Source organism: Sapajus apella, unplaced genomic scaffold, assembly GCF_009761245.1.
Source record: "Sapajus apella isolate SASKATOON/1434 unplaced genomic scaffold, GSC_monkey_1.0 scaffold10, whole genome shotgun sequence".
NCBI classification, from domain to species: Eukaryota; Metazoa; Chordata; class Mammalia; order Primates; family Cebidae; genus Sapajus; species Sapajus apella.
Window position 1 is genome coordinate 29,674,246 of NW_022436950.1, and position 24,586 is coordinate 29,698,831.

At 35.9% G+C, this 24,586-nt stretch overlaps 1 protein-coding gene across 40 annotated transcripts in view; it reads right to left on the reverse strand.

Moving 5' to 3' along the window:
* Positions 1-3,087: 3,087 nt before the first annotated feature.
* The window catches only part of MAP2 (microtubule associated protein 2), a 302,193-nt gene continuing 280,694 nt past the window's right edge, over positions 3,088-24,586 (reverse strand). For 21 of the 40 annotated variants that reach the window (XM_032278413.1, XM_032278412.1, XM_032278389.1 and 18 more), the window contains 3 exons: positions 11,442-11,523; positions 7,221-7,333; positions 3,088-6,999 (listed from right to left, as the gene is read on the reverse strand). In XM_032278413.1, coding sequence (XP_032134304.1) covers positions 6,784-6,999; positions 7,221-7,333; positions 11,442-11,523 — 411 coding nt within the window. In that variant the 3' untranslated portion in view covers positions 3,088-6,783. Of the gene's footprint in view, positions 7,000-7,220; positions 7,334-11,441; positions 11,524-13,963; positions 14,057-24,586 lie in introns of all 40 variants that reach the window. The other 19 variants (XM_032278374.1, XM_032278390.1, XM_032278375.1 and 16 more) reach the window with 1 other exon arrangement.

Genomic DNA, 24,586 nt, shown 5'->3' on the forward strand with positions numbered 1-24,586 from the left:
TATATTATACTGTAAACTACAGATCCTTGTTTTCATAAGGAAAATCTAAGTGGCATGCCATGCTTGTAATGAGGCTGGAAGCAAAGGTGATGTTAAAATATTTATTGGCTGGTACACTATTGTAAGTTAACATACATACTAGAAAACTTGCTTTTATTCTCTAAACAATGTCAATTATAAAACTGCTTATTTAGTGATGCGTGTTGTAGTACAAATAGCTCATGTGATTTTTCTAGAAATTTCCAAATTGTTGATTTTCAGAAATTTTTAGTTGGTCTTTGCCTAATGTAAATGTCACTTGCTACATTTTTTTTTGTATGAGCCATAACTTGATGCACAGAACCACATAAAATTCTTCCAATGACTTCTAATTTAATTGATTGTCATTGGATGACTTGTATTTACTGAAAAAAAGGACATTTCTCTTTGCATAGATGATATTGTTTATCATTCATAAACCTGTTTTATCCTTTGCTGAATAGCAAATATACAAACATTTTTCTAGCCCTTGTAATAGATATATAGTATGGTATTATATACTATGTATTCAACATCATTATTATTAACTATCATAAAAATGGTTTATTAGACTATTTAATTAGGTTAAAACTAATCCATTAGATGAAACTATTGTTGCGCTGCTTGGGTTAAAATTCTAGCTCTGCCATTAAATTTTAAATGACCTAAGCCCCAGTTTCCTCATCTGTAAAATGGTGATGCTGAGAAATACAATGCTATTAGGAGTTAACATATGTTTTTAAGGATGCCTGGCACAATCACTAAATAAGTATAAAATTAAAATTCTTAATACCCACATCAGTTGGGGTTTGGGTGGGTTTAAAATGGAGGTGACTATTAGCATGAATCATAAAAACTCCTTACCTTAGGCATCTGTTAGCCCAATTCACCCCATAGGGCCTATCTATTACAACATCCTTCTGTTTGTTGCCTCAGGAACCTGTATTGCCTTCTTAGTTCCTATTGTCCATCTTTTATATTATGCTGAGTTCAAGCCCTGTGGTGACTAGTTTTCATAAGCAACCACGAGAGAGGTTCTTGGGGGACTAGAGGTGACCATGGTATGGTTATATGTGCACCAGGTATTTGCCTACCAGCATGTCACCAAAGGCAGTGTCTCCTCTGAGAAGGTTCCAGTCTTCTTCTGACTTGGTTGAGGGTGTGTAATGCAGAGATGGGGTAGGCAAATAAGAACTGTGGCAGGCTATCTGATAGGAAAGCAGACTGCTAGGTGCCAGTGTAGGCCTCCTGTGCTGCCCATCTGGACTTCCTGCAACAGTTCGTAAGGCACAAGCTAGTTCAGGAGCTTTTAAGGGAGTAGAAGTGGGAACAGCTGAGGCATATTTGTGAGGGAATGGCATAAGAGGGGGAAAGGGGACTTTAAGGAGACTGTCTATGATGGTGCTTCATCATGCTCAAAAAAAACTAGTGAAAGGCTGAATATTTTGAAACAATTTTAGCTTGCTAGACTGTATACTTTTGACAGTTTTCTAGTCCTAAATTCTTGAAGTCGCAGGTCTACAAGTGTCACATCATAAACAAGAAGGGGAACATTTATCTTTCTGTAAGTTACATTCAATGTGATCCTGTCGTCTTCCATTATTTATCAGTTACTTGTCTCTATCAAGGCAAATAAACCTTTCCTTGCCTTGTTAACTAATAAAAAAGAAAACCAATTTTATGGTGATTCATGCTACTGGACGAATTTGATCCTTGTGGTTTGAAGACTCTAAAGGGCAACATATGTGCTGATTTTAAGGAATTATTAAAGAGAGAGAGTAATAATTCTTTCTGGGTTTTACAAAATCTGCATTATTAGCAAAGGGAGACTGAGAAGTGAGGCCATTGATAAGAGAAGTAGGATTTAGCCAAATTTAAATGGTCTGAGGGCTGGAAAACCTCTAATACAGACAGAAATATTTCTTTTACCAGTGACAGCTTTCTATGTCTTGATTCCTAGTTTGACATCAGAGGTAGCGATGCTTTCTGAAATAGTCTTTGGGATAATTTTTATCTGTTAGAGGCCTGCAATGGAGCTCTTTCTCCTTAAACACATTAGCAGGGACCGAATGAGCTGAGTGTTTCTGAAATGTTTGAGTTGCAGATGAATCACTTGGGGGAATGTTAGTAAGTTGGTCTGGGGTGGAGCCTGGGAATCTGTATTTTTATCAAGCTCCCTGGTGAAGCTTGAGCATAATCTGAGCAGTAAGGAGCTAAAAGATGAATAGGGTGCAGCTATACCACATATTTGTTTTTATGGCCTGCACAGCCTGTACAGCATCGATTCCTGGACGGCATCAATTCTTCTCTCCTGGCAGGAGTAGCCTGAATTAACTTTTGAGGGAACATTTCCTCTCCATGATTAGCTCAGGTAGTATGGAGGAGAATAAAACCACTTCTCCCCTTATTCTCCTCCTACTTCAACCACCTGTGATAGAGTTGGGTATGTGAACCAAGCCTGCTCAATTAGCACAAGTAAGCAGGAGATCCAAGTATTAATAGTTCAGTGATTTTCAGACCCTGGACTTGGGCTACTGGAAAAAGGCTTTCTTGGATAGGTTGTAAAATCTGGAGCTTCTGGTGCCCATCAGAGAAGGGGTGCCTTCCTGAGAAGAAAGCCAACACAGAGGAAGCAGAACTAAACGCTGGAAAAGGAAACATTCCTGATGACATCGTTTGAGGGCCTGGATCCAGCCATGCCTGAGGCAGATACACCTGGGTAGTCAGTTACTTGAGCCTACAACAAATTCACCTTTACGTTTAAGCCCGTTTAATTAGAGTTTTTGTCACTTGCAAAAGATGGCACCCTGCTGATACAGTAGTGATAAAAATAAATTTCCTTGTTAACTGAGCTAATATAAAGCCATTTAGTATAGGGCCTGACACATAATAGAAACTCAGCTGATAATAATGCCTTCTCTTCACAATTTTTCTTTGGTTGTATCACACACACACAAACACACACTCTCTCTCTCATATATATATATATATATATATATATATTTTTTTTTTTTTTTTTTTTTCTCCCAGAGAAGAAGCAATTAAACAGTCTGAAACCAAAACCAGCAGTTAGGTGACAAGCAATTTTATTTTGCAAAACAATCACTATACAGCAACAAATACATTTGCAAATTTGATTGAAAAACATGAACTAACTATAACCAGCCATTGAAGAAATGCCTTTCTATGGTAACAGGCTCTAGAATTATCAGAAGAAAGAAACCCCCCACAGATTTGTAACGGTGTGTTGGAACCTCGGAATCCCAGCATACAGAGTATACTTTTTGTTGATTTTTTTTCTTTTTGCTAAAGTTGAAGTAGACTTTATGATTGACATTTTATTTTCTGAGTTTGAAAATAAGCTTTTTCCTGCAGAGGGTCTTGGCCTTCACCTACACACCCAAGCTAAAAATCCTAGGTGTTAAAAAAACCAAAACATCAATGCTGATTTTAGTATATCAGTCTTTGAAGGAATGCTTAGAATTTCCTTACCAAGCCGTGAATCTACTTTATCTCTGCTATTTAGACCATGAGTAGTTTATTTTCCTTACTGTGGCTTGAAAAATAGAAGAAAACTATAATTGCAGCTATGTCAAAATCAACCATATTCAGATTATTTCTTTAATAAAATACTGACATGATGTTATGTGTTGGCTGATTATCCCACTCTTGCTGTATTACTGTAGGTGTGTGTGTGTGTGGAGAAGGTCACTAAGATCAGTACATTCTTCCATTTAATGACATTCTCTCTTCAGTCTTCTTCAGCCATACCTAGCTGGTGTTACACAGGTGTCATGCTTGTAGGTGGGATGTCAGCCCATCACCCTGCTGGAACTCAGCAGGTGAATCCAGAGAGAGTTGGTTCCTAAATGAACGTGGCCTTTGAAACTCATCATGAACTCGGGTCTTTGCTGCATCATTATGAGGTATCCAATTTTTGGTTGCAAGTGACCCAGAGAATGAGTTCATTGGAGAAGTTGGCCTTTTAACTCTTCACAGCTCTGGATTACTTATGTATTCTTATACAGTTTCTCAAAGGCTAAAGCCAAAGAGAAACTGGCATAGTAGATCTAGAACTGAGACCATGAAGATTTCATTCCTAGATCAGCGTATGTGTGTCCCCACAGAAGTGGTGCTCAGAAAGCTTAATTTGAGTCGTTATCTTGAGAGTGAAGGCAAGATGGGTGTTACCCCTTAACCCCACAAGAAGACATTTAACCTGTGTGTTTCTCTCCTTACTGGTACAAATGATCAGTTCCTTTCTGTTAATTTTAAACAAGAATTGTATTCCATACAAAACAAGAACATTTTTTCATTATAATTTTGCTGTGATTAGAAATAAACATTTGTTTTGATGCCAAATCTAATAGTTTGGTGCCTCCTATAATCTTTATTTTTGACACGTATTTGTAATAAACTGAATTTTAGTATGTAGAATGTTTACTTAGTGTTAACATATAAAAACTTTAAAAAATGTTGAGAAAAATACTTATTTCACAGGTTAAAACTTTTCTAATGAGCTGTTAACTTCTTTCTAGAGAACTTTAGTCACTATTTAAGACTATCAAAACATGTAAGAAAATACCCTAAGTCTCCACACACCTTTCTTCTATTTTCTGGTGCACTTCAAGGGAGGCTGATGAATAAATTGCCTAGACTGGTCAAATCAAACCTCACAGCAATTAATAGGCAGAAAATAGGCATATCTATGATCCTACTCAATAGCTTCTAAGGTTTTGGCTGTCATATAAAATAACAGATTTATAAGTGGTTTAAGACATGTTTGCCTGCGTAAAATCTCTTAGCTGAGAATGAGTGGTGTGGGTTTGCTCCTAAGGTATCTTGTATGGGAGTTACATTGGTTGCCATATCCACTTGGTCACCAAAAAAGCACCTGTATCCCTGTCTTTGCATCCCTTGGCTTTTGTCATAGATGTTTCTATACTTCCCCGTTGCCTCAGTCCATCTGCATCATTTCCTCCTTTATATTCAGGAACTGATTTGGCTCAGAGAGATCACATGCCTAGTGAACCATTTGATTTTAATGGTTTAGATCCAACCTGCTAGCCCCGAACAAGAAAAAGAACAGATGAAATACTAAAATGTGTCCATCCAGCCTGGTAGCTCTTGGCTTTAATCAGGCCATTGACTATTTCATTGCTTATTTGTAAGTCTAAAATGAATGATTTGTGAGAGGAATTAATTGATTTGTGATTTCTAGACTGTACATACAGTCAGAACACTATTATCTACTGATAAATAATACTAGATCACATTGTGTTACTTTACAGAATGTAATGTTAGAGTCTTGGAAAAAAACTGATTTAGATACCTGTGTCTCAAGTGTTTTTTAGCTATAGTGTCTCTAAGTGTTGTATTTTTTTCTTTCTGATTAGGGAACCTTTACTTTGGGTAAGAAAGACAAACATATTCTATTAGATAATTTAGTAACAGATACTATTTGGAAAAATGAGAAAACATATTTCAAACTTACTGTTAGTTTCAACTTTCAACTTTAGCAAATGGAAAAAAAAGAAAAATAAAGAAAAGATCTTAAGTTGGTTTTGTGAATAATAATAGGAATAAAACCCAAACTATTCTGTGATTAAAAATGAAATAAATCCATAATCTCAAACCAACAATCTGTAAACCCTTTCATGTATAACTGGACCCACCCCCACAAATTCCATGTTGGTGAAAGCAAAGAAAAATAATTTTTTCTAGCATCACGGGAGAGACTTATATCTGGCACTAAAACAGGGTTACGGCTTTGAGTTGTTACAGAAAGCAACTTCATGCTAAAATTTTTTGTCTTTTTTAATGTATTTTTTTAATAGGGAGAGAACCCTGCTAACATCTACTTTCACATACCTAAAATTGCAACACCAAAGGGTGCAGGAGACACAGATACTGTGAATAAAGAAGTATAATATTCAAGTATATGAGGAAGTATCACAAATGGCCACAGAGAAATATATATATATATTTATATCTATAATACTGTATCAAACAGATGGAAAGGGGGTGTGAAACTGGTAGTGTGGACACAAATCTAGCTGATCAACTGACATTCTAATCAGACACGAGTCCATCCTAATGAAAGTGCATCATTCCTAAGGGATGCACTTTTATACCACTTCCTCAACCACAGCTCAAATGCTTTGCAACTATTTTTTAGTTAGTTAAATAATTTATTGGATTGACATACTCTGATATAATTATCCAGGTCCCAAATGTTAATAACTTAATTGAATCTTTCTTCCCATTTATACAAAATAACACTTTAAAAAAACTTATTTCTTACATGCTCTTCCCTTCCTGCAATCAGACTCCTTGGTTTAATTTAACCTGAAATAAGTTACAATGGGCAGTTTTTCATCTTCTCACTCAGAAACAGAATAGTGAAATGAGCAGCTTGGATTTTAACAAGGCCTTCGGAATGTAGTGGATAGCCTTCAGGCACATGAAAGGTAAAAATGCAATTTTTAAAATAATAATACTCCATGCAAAAGAGAGCAGAGCAAAAGTAATTGTCCAATTGAGCCCATGTAAAGCCAGTGTCTTCCTGTTGCAAATGGAAATCAGGTCAATTTCTGCATGTACTATTCATTTTTTTAAATATAAAATTGTAACAATTACTACAGTTTGGGGACGAGATTATTTATTTTATGGTTTATAAAGAATGAATATAACACCTGCTCAGAGCCCACTCCTGCCAAGAGCTCATGCCTAAATATTATTACTTCAATGCTAAATGAGAAATATTCACAAGCCCTGCTTAGCGAGTGCAGCAGTGACATCCTCAGCCAAAGTGGCAAGCTGAGGAGATTCGAGCAGGTTGATGCTTCCAGATGAGGAGACGTTGCTGAGTCGCCGGGGTGATGCCACGCTGGATCTGCCTGGGGACTGTGTAATGATCTCAGCCCCATGGTCCACACGGGCTTTAGCATGCTCTCTGAAGTTCAACTTTTGGCTATCAATCTGTTTGAGACAAGCATCAGTCCTCGTTAATGCATGTATCTTAATTGGCCCCTAACCTCTTTCTCCATCTCCCAGGGCTGATATTAATGACGTCTATTCACCTCTATTATCCCTCCCTCTTATTTTTCCAGGTCTTCAGTCTGAGACTTCTTTTGGTGAGGAGTATTTCAGAATAATTCTTTTAAAAAGAGACAAGATTGGCTCATAACTTTGTTTCTTACCTTGACATTACCACCTCCAGGTACATGATGAGCATTATCAAGAGAACCGACTTTAGCTTGGGCCTTTTCTTTGAAATCTAGTTTCACACTCTCAATTTTCACACGTCCACCACCTATGAGGGAAGAAATGCCTTGATATAATTATATCTGGCATTTGTGATGACTATTTCTCAAAAATGATTGCAGTAGACTATTGCAAACCACAAATTTATTAACTGTACCATCCCTCCAACCATATATGTAAAAGGAATCTTTTAGAATTTCTAGCCTATATCATTTCCCCATATGAACCAAGATCATAACACCCTTCTTATACCATTATATGGATTGCTTTACATATCAATACCTTTCTCCTTTATCCATGTCTAATCTAAGAAGTCAGAGGGGCTTTGCTTTTTGGTACAACAAAAACTCTAAAAATTAGCAAAACGAAAATATCTGATTTGAATCCTTTCTAAAAGTTGGAACATGTCTCTTATTTATCAGGGACCAAATTAAATTTAAATAAAACCCTTCATTACTCTTCATGGTAACAGGTTACTTATCCAAAGAAGTTTTAGGCTGGAAATGGTACACCTGTGGGCAATATCTTCATTTATAAATGTTCAACATTGAAGGCTTCACTGATGAAATGAGTCAGGAGATAAGTTGTTTATGACTAGTAAACTTTAAAAGCCTCTTATTTTAATTCACATATGGAGTGACAGATCAGTATCTCTTCCCTGTACAGATGCCATAGGATCAATTTGATGCTGACCTTGATCTGATAATATTGAGACAGAGTTTTGACCATGCCATTTTCCCTAATGCTAACTAGTCTAGAACTCTGATCTGCTGATTGTAACAGTGCCATGCTCCACTCTTCAGTGTAGTCTTCCCCATCTCTACACGTCTTTCTCAAGCTTTCAAATATGGAAAGTTCTTCTGCACTGGGTAGGTTATTTGTTGTCCTTGAGCCTGAACTTGACCATTTCTGAGTGTCTGCTGATGTGTTTGATCTGGATAAAAAGTGAAATTAGACTCCTTATTTACTCATCTCCACCTAAGAGATTTGCTTTCACTTTAACAACAACTTGGTTTTGAGCACATGCGTTCTTCTGGAAAGCCAGTGGTAATGTAGGTCTCACTTGCTGGTTGTGATGTATTTTATAGATTACATATTTCAAAGCTGCTCCAGTAAGCATGTTGAGTACATAAAGTGTATCTTGCTTGGGAGTTTGATTTTGAAAAAATGCCTGATGGGCTGTAAGGAAACATGAAAGAGATTTTGCAATTTTTGATTCCTGTTGCTCATGTATCACTGTAGATGAAAGAGAAGGTTTGTTAGGGCTTCACAGGTCTTTTAAGCCGCGAGGCGTTTTTCTCATGCAATATCTAGACATCTATGTTAATACCCAACTGCCTGGCCAGGGGCCTCTTGAAATTACATGGTTACATTATAGATTGTATTACATAATTAGATTACATTTTGGAGAAACATCCATTCGTTCTTCTTTTAAGCCTTAGAAACTGTATGATGTTATTTAACTCATGTTTAGACACATGTAGTTATCCTTCCCACAAAATATGCCTCATTTTATGGAGTGTTATTCTTCCCACATTTTACCTGGCCATATAGGTATCACTTGTTGGTTGTGATGAGATTAACATGATTTGTAATAATTCATAACAACAGACTTATTTTGGTTAGAGGTTAGAGGACATTGTACTTTCAACTAGATAAAAACAACTTCTTTGTGATCTTATTTTTGGTAGCCTCTGATAGAAATCACTTACTTTTCTGATTATATATTGTGTCGATATACTCTTGTTAAATTTTTGCTAATATGTCATTTTAATTTTTATTTTTAGATTCAGCATCTGCTCTGTTGCCTAGGCTACAGTGAAGTGACATGATCATAGCTCACTGCAACCTTGAATTCCTGGGCCCAAATGATCCTCCTACCTCAGCCCTCTGAGTAGCGAGGACTACAGGTGTGTAGTCCTACCACACTCAGCTTAGCTTTTTTATTTTTATTTTGTAGAGATGGAATTTCAGTATGAACTGTCTTCTGAGAGGTGAAAATAATAATGTATTATTGACTCAAAAAATATTCAGAAAAGGAAGCTTAGGAAGTCTATTTCTGATGAAGTCCCTCTAGAAATTCTGTTAGAGAATCCAGGTATCTTAAACTTGGAGATCTATGCCTTTGATTTTTGAAGGTTTCTGGCACCCATCAGGAACAGTAATTGTGAAAGACTATTATCTTTGTCAAGCTTTATAAGTGAAGTTGAGAAGAACACATATTTCAATCTGTGCCTCACAGTGTTTATTTTCTTTATTTTCTCTTTAGATATTCCATATTCAAAGTAACTTTATGAAAAGGTTGCTGCTGCCAAGGATTAATGCTTACACTTCTTTATGAATTTAGTAATTTGGTTCAGTTATAATAGAAGTAAGAGCTAAATTTAGAAATAGGTGGGAGTCCATGACAATGGACTTTTATGACGAACAAATCATACACAGAATAGTCCCTTATCTGTATAAAATTTTTCTGTACATCTAGGTCACAGGTGAATTTGACTAATTATATCCCTACTGTCTAGAATTAAAGAGTCCAGCATTTTCTTTTGTATTCTGAAAGAAAATAGGCAGTGTGGCCAAGTACTCTAGCCATGTTGTTGACACGGCAGTACAAAGTCAATTCAGTGTTTGTAGGCTTCAGATGTGGACAGGGGAGTTTCAAAGATATGTAGTATGGGACAACCTTCCTGCTGTCTCATCAATAACAGAGAAGCTAATTCCATGGTAGCAGTTCTGAAACTGGTAGTGAAGACTTCTTCATAAATGTAGTTTCTAACTCTTTGGCTTACTTTATAATGAATTCCCATTGACAAAATGAATCCTGATTTCCAGATGTTTTCAATGCATTTATCCATTTTGAAATTTATTCTACCTATCTTTGTTTTTCAACCAATAACTTATTAATGATTTTCTCCTGACTAGCAGAATAATTGTCAGCTAATGGCTCAATTGCTATTATACCTTGTTTCTGATAACATTTGAGACAATTGGAAAAAACCTGTTACTTTGCTTTCATGTTAAGATGCCAAACACAGAGAGTTAACACCACTTGCTTTCCTTTTGTTCTCAAAGGGATAAATGAATTGTGTCAAAATATTCTCAAGAACATTACAAATTTGATAGTCATCTATTATTACATATCTATGGAGGTAGAGTTTTTTCCTTTGAGACAGAGTCTTGCTCTGTTGCCCAGGCTGGAGTGCAGTGGTGTGATCATAACTCACTGCAGCCTCGAACTCCTGAAACTAAGTGATCCTCCTGCCTCAGCCTCCCAAGTGGGTACGACTACAAGCATGCACCACCATATCTGGCTTATTTTTGTTTTCCATTTTTTTTTTAAAGAGACAGGGTTTCCTTATGTATCCCAGTCTGTCTCAAACCCCTGGCCTTAAGCAATCCTCCTGCCTTGGATTCCCAAAGTGCTTGGATTATGGGTATGAACCAACATGCCCATCTCTATGGAGGCAGAATTTAACAAAAACATGTAATACATGATATTCAGAAAAATAGCTCCTAATATGTTAGATTCACACTTTAAAGGGAGAAAATCTCCAGTAAGTATGAATATAAATTATACTTTAGAGCACTAGTCCTATGAACTATTCTGAAAAACCAAAAGGGGTTCATGGCCAAATAAGTTGAGGAAAAATTGCATTCTGCTGGGGATTCATGGTGTTGACTGACCTAATAAAGGATCTGAGAAATTCACCAGATAAAATACATTTCTTCAGCTTTGCACAACACAATCCTTATTTTACATAATGTAGGAAATCAATTTTATGAAAAAATCTTTGGAAATGCTACCTCCATTCAATATTATACACGAATACATGATCTAGTGTACTTTATAGACTACATATGTCAAAGGAGCTCCAATAAGCATGTTGAATACATAAAGAAAATGCATCTTATGTACATTTTAATTTTTAATTTTAATTTTTAATTAAAATGTGTCTTATTCATGGTAATTGGGTTCACTTGTCCCCAATGAAGATGCCTTGAAATTTTCAGTTTTACTTTCTATTAATAAAAATGTGAAGTATCCAGATTTTAAAAAATCCTTCCAATTAGGTATTTTGCAACAACAACAAAGTTTTCCGGTCCATTTCTTGATTCCAATTAAATATTTCTCACACTACTAAAAATTATTTATTTACCTGGCCTGTGGCGGATGTTCTTCAGAGAGCCACATTTAGATGTCACATGACTTAGGTCTATTTTCTTGGTAACAATTTGTACCTGTGTGAACCACATAAAACATGCTTAAAATAGTTCAAACATGGACAAAAACCTAAGCCCCCACATAAAATCTAGAAACATACCCAAACTCACAACATGCAACAACATAGCTAGAAAACCAAATTGAAGTACACACAAACACAGGAAGGCGTAATTTTCCATATATTCTCCCACATGTTTGGATTGGAAAGAAGAACCCAAGCGAAAGAAAACCCTAGAATAGAAGATCTTATTAGTTGAAAGCAGATTATGACACAGGAGGATAAAAACATATTAATAAGGCAAGCTTCCACTCAGAGAACTAAGCAACACTGTGTTAAACCTTTCCATAAGCAAAGAGCCAAGAGAAGTGATGCATTATTCTTTATAAAGTGATTTTTACATAAAAATGACCAGTGCTGCTCATAGTTACAAGAAGACCAACGATGTTTTAAGATACAACAAGAAGTTTTGAATGTGCTTTCCTAAATTGTTATTACACTGTCATATCTAGAAGAAGTTTTTCTTTCATACCAAATTATAAAATGATAGCAATATGTTTTTTCTTCTGTGTGTTTTACTGAAAATATTTCCTCTCCCAATATTTGAAGCAGTGTATCTCCAAGTTTGGTCCATTGTCATCTGCATGAGACTACTTGGGAATTACTGAATCAGACATCATGAGGACAGGGCCAGGAAATCTGCATATTTAAACAAGTGATTCTTTCCTAGAGGAAAATTTACTGAATTAGAGATCATGGGGACCAGGCCAGGATATCTGCATTTTTTGAACAAGTAATTCTTTCTTAGAGGAAAATTTAAGACTATTGTTTTGGGAGATAAAACTCCTCTACTGACTTTAAGATCTTTAGTTATCCTAGTTTATCCTTTTCCACTTAGGTGTTTTGTCCAGCAGCACCTGTGTAAAGGATAGCTGGGTCCATCCTCTGATACCCTCAAGGTAATTACCAGGACTGGGGCTGCTTTTATGAGAGTACCATATGGTGTGCACTTACAGTTTGGGGAATAGGGAAGAGTGGCAACCACATAAGTGTAAAGATTAACCCCGGGGCTTAGCCTAGCATACCTGAAGGTGCCCAGCAACAATTGCTATGGACTTTCAATAACAGTGACAGTTTTATGCTCAGTGAAGCTATGATTATCAGGCAACAGCTGCTTGTAGAAGGCACTTGCTGGTCTCTCTCTCTCTCTCTCTGTCTCTCTGTCTCTCTCTCTCTCTCTCTTTCTCTCTTCACTGCTTAATTCTACTTCTGCACAGTTGGGGAGCAAGTAGCCAAGAGTTACCAGACAGGTGGGGATTCTAGACTTGACACCCTGTAAGTTACTTGAGTCACAGATGATCAGAAACTGAAATGTAAAAGTGATAGGATCTGTAGAATATAGTTAGCCTGATCACCTTTTAAAAATTACACTTATTGGGCCGGGCGCGGTGGCTCACGCCTGTAATCCCAGCACTTTGGGAGGCCGAGGTGGGTGGATAATGAGGTCAAGAGATCGAGACCATCTTGGTCAACATGGTGAAACCCCATCTCTACTAAAAGCACACAAAAAATTAGCTGGGCATGGTGACACGTGCCTGTAATCCCAGCTACTCAGGAGGCTGAGGCAGGAGAATTGCCTGAACCCAGGAGGTGGAGGTTGTGGTGAGCCAAGATTGCGCCATTGCACTCCAGCCTGGGTAACAAGTGCGAAACTCCGTCACAAAAAAAAAAAAAAAAAATTCTTATTTTATAAAGAACCTTCAGCTTGAGTTTGACCATTTCACCTCTGCCTCAACCATACTTAAAAAACATGAAATCATCTTTCCCTTCCTCTCACAGGATATTATTTACACTCAATGAAAGAGACAGGAAAAAAAATCCCATCAAACTAAAGTGCATACTGGGACTTGAATCCTTTCACTCTGAATTGTAGATGAACCATGCTTCACCAGTTTTGTATTATTCGAAATGATATCCTTACTTTCATGAATAATGAACTACTGAAGATTGACATTACATACTTCGGGCATTTACAAGTATATCAGTCTTTGCCTCATGGGTAATTTAAATGGAGCTAGAAAAGTATGTGCCCAGCTGACTTTTGCAGTGGAGTAGAAACAATGTGAGAAAATACACTGAAGACAAAAAGGCCAGCAACGAAGTTGGCAAGTGAAGTGGGTTTGCCATTCTCCAGAAAACCAGGGTGCACTCCATCGAGGTTTTCTTTCCCAAATCAAAGCAAGAAATTCCCTGATGATCTTACAGAGAAGGATAGGAAGTCCATCACCGAAAATGCAAGGCTACAAGCTATCATACCAGGGAGACAGGAGTGAGAAAGGAGTGAACAGCAGTGAGAAAGGAGCAACGTGTTGGAAAGAGGTGGGAAAGAAGGCAGGGTGCTGGCTGTGCAGGTGGCTCCACGCAATCAGGACAGCTTTCTAATAGGCGCTTCTACTTACATTTCCGCCCCCAGCCGAATGTTTGATGTTATCCTTGGAACCACATCTGGACTGAACTTTGCTAAAATCGATCTTCTTGTTTAAAATCCTAACCTAAAAGGAATTGGAGGTAACTTCACTGTGCATTTTTCTATCAAGATGCTCAATAAAGGGAACCAGAATGGGTAGCATCAAAGAGGCTTTAGATTTCCTTCCACCTACACACTCATTTAAGAGAAAATCTAACACTGGAACTGAAGTGCAGTTCTGTCATGTAAATCTAAGCCCCTGATCCTTTGCACCCGCAAGGGTCAAATGGAAGAGAGCCTTAGAAATCCCGCTGTACTTAGATGTGATTTGGCAACAGTTGGACGGATTGAAAAATAATACTTGAAGCATTTGTGATGTTGTCAGCAACACTGGGACTCAGGCTCACTCTACGTGAGGGTGAACAGTAGTTAATGCTAAACCTTGTTCAGCACAAGACCCCAGAGGATATGCCATTCCCTTGTCCCATCAGAATCAGCCATCACAATTATTAATCACCTTGTATGCTTGACTGTTCTGTTGGTCCACATAGCACAAATGGGGCTCACACACGGTGTGGCTGAATGCTTTACATAAGAGTTCTCATCCATCTAGCATAAGAATCCCTGGTTGCCCAGGAGGGGCAACAAAGAAATTTGGGGCTTCACAATTCCCTTGCAGATTTGGCTCAGTGGCCCCCTAAAGGCCTCTTTCTGGCAACTGCTCAAGAGGAGCCATTTTCCATGGATGATCGTGTGGAAGCATTATTCCCATTTTTAGAGGCAAGAAAACCAATGCCCATTGGTTAGCTGACTTGTAACTAGGTCATACAGACATAGGTCAGGCCTTGACTGAGGCCAGCAGATTTGAGGTTAGGTGTTTTATTTCTATTTTGGGGAAGTCAAACATTCATCTTGAAGACAACAGCAGATCCATATCTGAAGGGATGTTACTCTGGTTTCATGTACAATGTTACAGCTTTCATGACTTCTTTCACATGTCTTTTGAACCTTGCATCTTTTGGAGGACAGATAAGCAATGTAAGCATTGAAAGAAAGCTTTATTTTTCTTATTGTGGTTACTGTTATTTGTTCATTTTCTTTTACTTTGGCTACTTCTACTCTATTCTCCTCCCTATCTCTGGAATAAAGAAAAAAAAATCACATTTTCAATGCTTTAGGGGACAGTTTATCTTCTTATTTAAAACATCTACATAAATTTACTGTAGACACACAGCCATCTACAAGAATATCAACATAGCTTTTGGTATTTCTAAAAAAGAATAAAAAATTCAAAAAGACATTGAATCTTGACTGCTTTTAACTAGGCAAAGCTTATTTCACAGTGCCTGCCTAACATTGACAAGATAGCTTGTCCCTTGCAGGGAAATATCATTGACAACTCTCATCAGCAACCCAAGGGGAGAGCCTCTTGTCAAAATTTGGATTCAGAAAATGGAATGATTGGGTTACTCTTTAGGGCAAAATAAAAATTGCAACTTAAACAGGGTTGAAGATATTTACAGAGTCTATAACAACACATGTAGTTGCGCTATAAATATTTTATATAAGATGGAGATAGTTTTAAACCAATAAGACCATTACATGTAAAACTTCATAGAGAAATTATTTTCTGAAGACAAATGATTTTACTTATGGCTATATCACCATAAATGTGCCCATTCCCATTTAATCTTGGAATTTAAGCAGGGTTGGGCTTGGTTAGTATTTGGATGGGAGAAAGCAAATAATTTTGACTAATTGTTTCTAATAATAATAGTTTAAAGGATTCTCAATAAGTATCTAATTATTTTGGCAATGACATACACTTGATGTGAGCTATTTTACTCATCCCAGAGAATGTACAGGATTTCATACTATGTTTAAAAATTTAGAGATCATTGGAGTACCAATCTAGTGACTCATTGCCAAGTAATCACAAGCCAAACATGAAATCTGATTCACTTGTTACAAAAATGGAAATCCTAAATTCAGTTGCATAAATCTGTTTGACATTAACATTTAATCAACTGTTTGACAATTTTTATGATTTCCAAAACAAATGATTCAGTCCTAAATGATCATACTGCCAGCAATATTGAGAGATTATTTAGAATCTTACAGTCCTACAACTTAAAAGATGACTTCTGTTGATTTTACACAGATTTTCTATAGAAAAAAACCTGCTTGACTCTCTTGCAGGTAGACTCTCTCAACCTATGTCTGTCCAACTTGTAATACGAAGCTATCCTATCCTTTTGCATGCATTACTAGCTTTCTTTACATATTTCCATATTGCAATAGCTTCTAAGTATAATTTTTTTGTCTAAAATGAGGTGAATTATGACAGAATAAATAAACTGACCCCTCTAGATCTTCGTTTTCTATGGTGCTTAATGGTAGGGTAGAGAGAAGCATAAACCTCTTTGGACAGTAAACATTTCGTGCTTATGGAGAGTTACACTCTAGCTTGGCAGCTTGTACCTGAATGTTTGCCTATGCCATGTGACTCATATTTATGCTGTAGCAAAAGTACTTCACACCAAAGATCTCTAGGGTCGATTGCAAATAGCATCTTAGAGTTCGTTCCACAAATAATAGCAGTCCTCAGAACCCATTTCATAAAATAGAAAAATATATGGCTGCTATAAAGGAGAAGACCATATTCCAGAGCAGCTTTAAAAAAATATAGAAGAGTTACAGTTTTAACTCTGGGTTCTACGGATGAATCAGAATAAATATTTATTTCTTTGGGAAGGGATTTTCAGTTTTAGAAAAACGTTTGTTTTCCTAAAAACCTATGTCAAGGGAAAATTATTTTAACATCTTAGAGATTGTCTAGGAAAAAATAATGAAATTTTGTTTAACAAATAAACTAATTTCTGTGCTGATGATATGAAGGAAAAAAGTCTGAATAACAATTGCTCAAAATTCTTTCTAAATCAGATTTTAATATCCGCCAATTTATTTCAAGAAAATTTTTACTTGCACTATTAATACAAAGTAGGGTAATTTGAAAGAGTGTGACAATATTTGTTTCTATCACAGTGGAAGTGAAAACTATATATTAATCACCTGGATCATCTTCCTATAGCTCTCCCTATTCAAAATCCACCCAGCGCCCTATTTCTTATTAAATATTAAATACATCAAAACTTCTTAGTGAGGCAGCCAGGGGTCTCAGCAATTCTGATTCTTCAGACTTCTCTGTTACTTTACATTTTGGCCAGACTCTGCTACATTCTATACTTTAAGGACTATGTTTACATTTCAAGTTCATCCCTGTGTTCTGTGTTATTATCTCTCCCTAGGGTGCCCTCATTCCAAGTTGAGTCTGTAACAGATTAGTCTTCAAGGTTTGGTGCAATGAATACCTCCAGTGGAAGCTTGCAAAAAGGATTTTAGTCTCATGAATTTTATGCAAACGTTGGTGACTTGTTTGCAGAAATAGTTGGCTTTCCATTCACATAAGGGTCATATATCATGGAGAGTTGTATAAGCGTAGGTTAATAAAATTGAAAAATTCATCAGAATTTCTTTAATTTTGACTAATTTTTCTATTCTTCCACTATGATAGAGAAGAATATTGTAATTTCTTTCTGGATATTCCTTGGGTGACTTTAGTTGGCTTTCATCGTGTTGGTTTAATTGAAGAGACCTACCACTCTACTCTCTCTCTCTGCATATATTTAATTGTTCCTTTCAATAAATTAACATCTTTTCCCCTAAAATAGGGTTGCTCTAAAAAAGGATTAAAAGAGAAAATGTAGGATTTGCCTGCAGACAAGAAAAAAAATCTCTCTTACTAGTCAATTAGAAATATGAAACATGTAAAATGAAAGAAAATACATCATTAACATACAGTTTTTAGTACAACAATTTGTAAGTCGGAGGCATTCATCCCACTGTCAACTTGAATTTCTTGAGCAATGAGACTTTGATTTTGTTTTTAATTGACACTCTCTGACACTGCTTTCTTTATCAAAAGACCCATATGTCAGCTCAAGGTGGTGAGATGTGGAGGGTGACTAGGAGTCAAAAATTGGGATTTGTCTAGATTCCCTCAAGCATCCTTTAGGTATCAACCTAGGTTGAAACACCATTTCTCTCTTCCTCCATCTGAGTTGTCTCAGAAAGAATGCTTCTGTGAAAGGGGAGTGAACAGTGACACTCAAATGACTTCCCTTTAACCTTGCAGAGGATTAAGTTTCTCCTTTGGGTTTTCCTTGTTTCCTAGGATGGCATAAAATTAAGCCCTCCTTTGTTCTTGCATTATGAAAACACTTTCTCCCTCTTTCAAAGTATTTTTTATTTCATAATATTCATTTTAGTGAAAACTAGCCTCTGTATAATCCTGAGGTATCCCATACTAAAAGAGAATATGATTACATCAGATATTCCTGAAGGTTGAAAGTTCTCTGGCACACATGATGTTCTTCAAAGATTCATCTATTAAAAACTTTGCACTCTGGTTAAAATATATGCAAACATCATAATCATAATTTTAATCAACCTTGTCTACATTGAACAATAATTTCTTTAAAATTTTTATATAAAATATAAACATAAGTATATTCAAATACACATTTCGGGAGAAATAACCATTATGTCAAAATGCACAATTCCACAAAACTTTGAAAGAAAAGTTAGAGGGACCAATTTTCTATGCAAGCTATGTCACATGGCACAGAAAGTAGATCCACACTGAAAAACTTTGGGATAAATAGATAACGCTGAAGAATTTTGAAAGAATGTTTTAGTCGAACAGACATTAATGAGTTTAGTCACTAGAGCCACTGTTAAGTATTTATAAATGGTCTCTCAATGGGCGCTGGAAGAAACATTATGAGTACAACAGTCATTGTGATTCATGGAAATGAACAGCTAATGAACTTTTCCCAATTTGTATACTTTTTTGATATTAAATTATTTTCTTGTTTAAATATTTAAGAAATTCTACGGAGTAGTGGACTAAGTCAGTGAACACAGTAACTTTTAAATAGTCTGCTCAGTGATCTGAAAATAACCTCATTAGTCCCTATGTCTCTGTTTGGCTTGTGAATGAACAGTAGATAAAAAGGCTCCACAGTCCTTAACTTTGCAAAACCAGAGTGGTAATTTTTTCATAATTTTTTAAAATTAATATTTACTGAACCTAGCTCCAAAACTTTTCATTACTCCACAAAAGACATTTGAATTACAGTTATAAAATTCAATTGCATAAAGACAGAGTCCTGATCTTAAGGAGCTTTTCATTCTGATTTAATGATGACTTTGATACCAAAAAACAAAACAAAACAAACAAAAGTCTTGTAATAAGTTTCTTCATGCTGGGTTGACCAACAGTATTTTTAAAAGTTCATAGAGGATGTTATTATTGCTTTTCTTTCGCCCTTATTGTAGCTCTAAGGAGACGGGAAGAAATGGCTTGGAAAGAACTTAAAATTAAATAAGGGGAAGACATTAGAGGAGGACAAGAAACAAAATAAAACAAAAAACCTCCTTTTTGCCTAGATTGCAGTGACCACGCCTCATGGTCTCCCATTCCCCTTTTGTCATGTAGTGCCCAGCAATCTTAGTAAATGTTTGATGAAAGAATAAATATGTAAAGGAGAAAAATGCTCATTGCAATCTTTCTCTCTTCATGATATACGTTATAAACATGGTTACATGTTAATAGCACCCAATAGACCTTCACAGTGGTAACCATTATCATTTTATATAATGAGGGAAAATCCCATTTCACTGTAATTTATTAGTTGCTTCCAGAATCATTCCATTTTCTTAAATATAAAATTGAAAGTAAACTATGTAATTAGCATTTAAAAGGCCTGAAAATGATCTGAGAATAATGATTTCGCTTGGATTTATGTCCCCACCCAAATCTCATGTTGAATTGGAGGAGGGACTTTGTGGGAGATGACTGGATCATGGGGACGGATTTCCCCTTTGCTGTTCTCATGACAGTGAGTGAGTTCTCATGAGATCTGATGATTTGAAAGTGTATGAATCTACTTTTCCTTAAAGCAAGCACCTTCTTCACATGGTGGCAGGAGAGAGAGAGAGTGAAAATATGTATTCTGCCATAATTTTAAGTTTCCTGAGGCCTCTCAGTTATGCTTCCTGTTAAGCCTGTGGAACTGTGAGTCAATTAAACCTCTTTTCTTCATAAATTACCCAGTCTTGGGTAGCTCTTTATAGCAATGTGAGAACAGACTAATACAGATAATGCCTAAAAGTTTATAATACTATATAAAGATTCCACTCTACATTTCACTAATTGTATACCCTCTTTCCTCCCTCTCTATTGCTCCTTCTTCCCTCATTACACCTGTCTTCTATTTCAGAAACACTGTTCTTTTACTCAATTTCAGCTTGCCCTTTGTGGCACAAACACACATGGAATCTAATAGAATACCTAAATGAATGTTTCTTGATGAGCTGTAATGCATAACTACTATCATGCTCCAAGTAGTACCATGCATGTGAGAGCTTAAATGACTTGAGAGTTTATTTAAATGAAATGGTGCTGTATACAAAAATAAGCATGATTTTGTTGCTTCCGGTACACAAATAAGGACCAGAAAAATCAGTACTTAAGGTCATGCAATACTTTTGTAGAAGAGCTGGACCACTAACCCAGCTCTTAAATCCTAGTTCAATATTCTTTTAGACCAGGGGTGTCCAATCTTCTGGCTTCCCTGGACCACACTGGAAGACAAAGAATTGTCTTGAGCCACACATAAAATACACTAATACTAATGATCATTTATGAGCTAAAAAAAATCACAGAAATCTCAACATGTTTTTTAAAAGTTTATGAACTTGGGCCACATTCAAAGCCATCCTGCACCACATGTGGTCTCCAAGGCCACGGGTTGGACAAGCTTGTTTTAGACAAACATGGACAATTTCTTTGGATAATAATTGTCATGATATAAAACATTCATAATCATTCAACAGTGTCACTAAAAGAATGTATCTCTCCATGAATATGATAGAATACATTCATTCAATTTTCATTGAATAAGTATGTATTGAGCACCTATTATGTATGGGACATTATGAACAAGATGGACCTCATCTCTGACTTCATGGAGCTTATGGTTTAGTAAGTGAAACAAGATAGACATTAAATAACTAATTATACAATGGAATATTTAGTGAAAAATGTGGCTCACTGTTATATTCCAGTATACAGAACATAGCAGGGTATATAGTAGGTGCTCAATAAATATTTATTGAATCAATGGTCAAGTAAATAAAGGTTAATCTTTGTATTTGGCTACAGTATGAAAGTATATCAGATAGAGCAAAGAAACAGATGCAGGGAAACCAAAAATTAACCACTGTGGCAATATCAACAAGAGATCATGTATCCTGCGCTAAGGTAGTGCAGAGTAGACTGAGTAAAATGGACAGATTTAAGAGCTACTCAGGGCACAAAATCATTAGCACTTAAAGATTGTTGGGATATAGGATGAGGGGAAGTGAGAGAAAAAGATGACTCTTAGATTTTTGGTTTAGCAATATGAAAGTCCTGTTATTTGAATAGATGTAATAATACTAAAAATAATAATGTAATAATAGCATAAACTTTCTACACTCAAAGGTGTATGTGGCATCAGTCACACTGATGTCCTTGCTGTTCCTAGAACATGCTAGGCCTGCTTCTACCTCAGAGTCTTGGCATGTGTTGTTCCCTTTGCCTGAAATGCTCATTTCCCTAGTTATCCATATGGCTTACTCTTTTACTTCCTTGGGGCTTCCATTCAAATATCACCTTCTCAGGCCTTTCCTAGCCCTTCTATAAGAAATGAAATTTCCTCTCAACATATCCTGAGCCTCTTTCTTATCTTTATTTTTCTCCTTCACATTTAGTATTCTTTTACATATTTTTCTTATATCACTTCTTTTTGCTTGCATTTCCTCCTAGAAAATAAATTCCATGATGGCTAGAATTTAAGAAATCGGTGTCTGTTTTGTTCATTGTTATATTCCAGTATATAGAACATAGCAGGGTATATAGTAGGTGCTCAATAAATGTTTATTGAATCAATGGTCAAGTAAATGAAAGTAAATCTTTGTATTTCTGGAATTATCAAAGAAATAAGAGACAACTCCCCATGTTATTTTTAAGATGCCAAGATTGATACTACAATTAATATTTCATAATTTATTCTTTATATTATCCATAGAAATTAAAAAGTTAGTGGACTAGCTTCTGTTTTAAAATCTTACTTTAGAATTATTTTTAAAATAACCTGTCAATTATAGGGGAAAACAAAAAATGTGATAACAATGCAACATAACTTTCCAAATTTAATGTACTATATTAATATAACATGTATTTTAATAGTATATCAATATAACATATTTGCATTAAATTGTTTTATGAAAATATTATAAAAGTTCAGAAGCTAACCTGAAAATGACTGACTATAGCCATTAATGGAGCAAAAGCATATAATTCAGAGGCAGTCAATCAGATCTACAGACAGAGCCTTGCAGAGAATGCCCTAATTAACTACCCTATCCAATGAGCAGTACACGAAAACAACGTCTGTGAAATCACTTCTTTACTAACTTTCAGTTATTACAAGGGCATGCAATTTGTGCTTTTTTAAAAAATTTTATTTATTTATAGTTTTTGAGACAGACTTTCATTCTTGTTGCCCAGGCTAGAGTACAGTGGCACAGTCTTGGCTCACTGCAACCTCCGCTTCCCAGATTCAAGCGATTCTCATGCCTTAGCCTCCCAAGTAGCTGGGATTACAGGTGCCCATCAACACGCCCACCTAATTTTTTTGCATTTTTAGTAGAGACAGGGTTTCACCATGTTGGCCAGGTCGGTCTTGAACGCCTGACCTCAGGTGATCCACCTGCCTCGGTCCCTCAGAATGCTGGGATTACAGGTGTGAGCCACTGCGCCTGGCCAACTTGTGCTTTTTATACTCATCATCATAAGGCCAATGGAGAAAATCAAGATATCTGTTAAAACATGTAGGAGCATTCCACATAAATCAAAGTAACAATTTAAAAACCTGATTAGATAGAAAAGGTAAAAAGCACTATTCCTTGAGTTGTTGCCTAAATTTTTTTACGCCACATGTTTAGAGAAATTGGTTGTTTTCCTACTTTTGTTTAACTCAACCAGCTGTGTTCTTCACAAGTTGACATTATTTATTCTAATACTTAGATTTAACATAGACTGGCGAGCTAACTACATAGAGTAGTTTCAAATTAATACACTTAATAAGATAGTCTTCCCTAAGTCTTGAGTTAAATCAATCAAGCTCATTATCTACATTGAATCCATGATTGCCCATATTCTTTCCAATAGAATTAATTTGTTTTAGCTCAAAAGATTAGCTTTATTGCTTTCTGTAAAGCTCCTCATATCTTCAGCTAGCTTATCTATTCCATTAGGCATTGATCTGCCTCACTAAGCTGAGACCCTCTGCCAACAGAAATTGGACCTTAACAGAAGAGATAACAGCTATAAGCACAAAACCTATACATATAAAAGAGCGATAAATGTTCAAACCGGAGGTCAATAATTTGGGAAGCTGTTGAGTTCCTAAGATGCATATATCTTTATTACAGATTTCCTCTCCCAACTCTTAGAGCCAATTCTTAGAAATTGCACAAAATTTAAAACCATAATAATGAAGTTTTCATAATTAAATCATTTTTATATAACCTAATTGCTTCAAATATTACCACAACAGAACTTGTGCAGAGGAATTAAAGTTACATCTTCAAATTTACTCCTATCTTCATTAATAAGAATTGCATGAATATTTTTTCTCATTTCCTAGAGACCATATATCACTATTACAAAACCTGGCCCCTGAAGAAAGTATAGCTCTTGTTCTGTCTTTTTTAATGATTCTGGGTGGCCACTGTCCATTCAAATGCCTTAGGAAAATCAATTTACACTTGAGAACAATGTGCTAGTGGCTTCAATTTCTTCAGCACTGTGCATGTATAGATGCTCAATCATCTAATAAAGGTCTCCAACATCTTGATAATTTCTAAGAAGCCCTAAAATGCTTTTCCTTCAGTCATTCTATAAAATCTCCAGTTTTATATGTATGGAAAAAAACCTTTCCTCACTCCCTGTATCTGAGATTATACACTGTAAGAAGGCTTTTAAGGAGATAGTGCTGAAATGTTGAATGATATGTTTTTCCTACAAAGACAGTTCAATTGCAATGTGCTATTATTTCCCAATTCATTTTACCCTTTCATTTAAGTGAATTTATACCATCTATCACAAAATAGAAGGCAAATATCTTTCATCTGTTTCTCATCTTAGTGAGGAAATACCTCCTACTTCTGTAAAAATGTCACCTCATAACATCACTGTTGTGGATTTTTCTAAAGTCATCATTTCTGAACTAGGATAATTTTGTAGCAGGTTAACACTTGCCTGATGAAAAACAGATTTGCTTCAAGTGACACTGTGATTTTGAAGCATTTTTTTCTCTTTCTGTAATTTTTGTGTCACATGTATTTACTAGTCCTTAGCCACCATAATCTCTAGGGAAGTTTTAGTGCAGCTCAAAGGTGTAAGATATTTCGTTTCAATTTTATGAATTATCAAATATAGTAG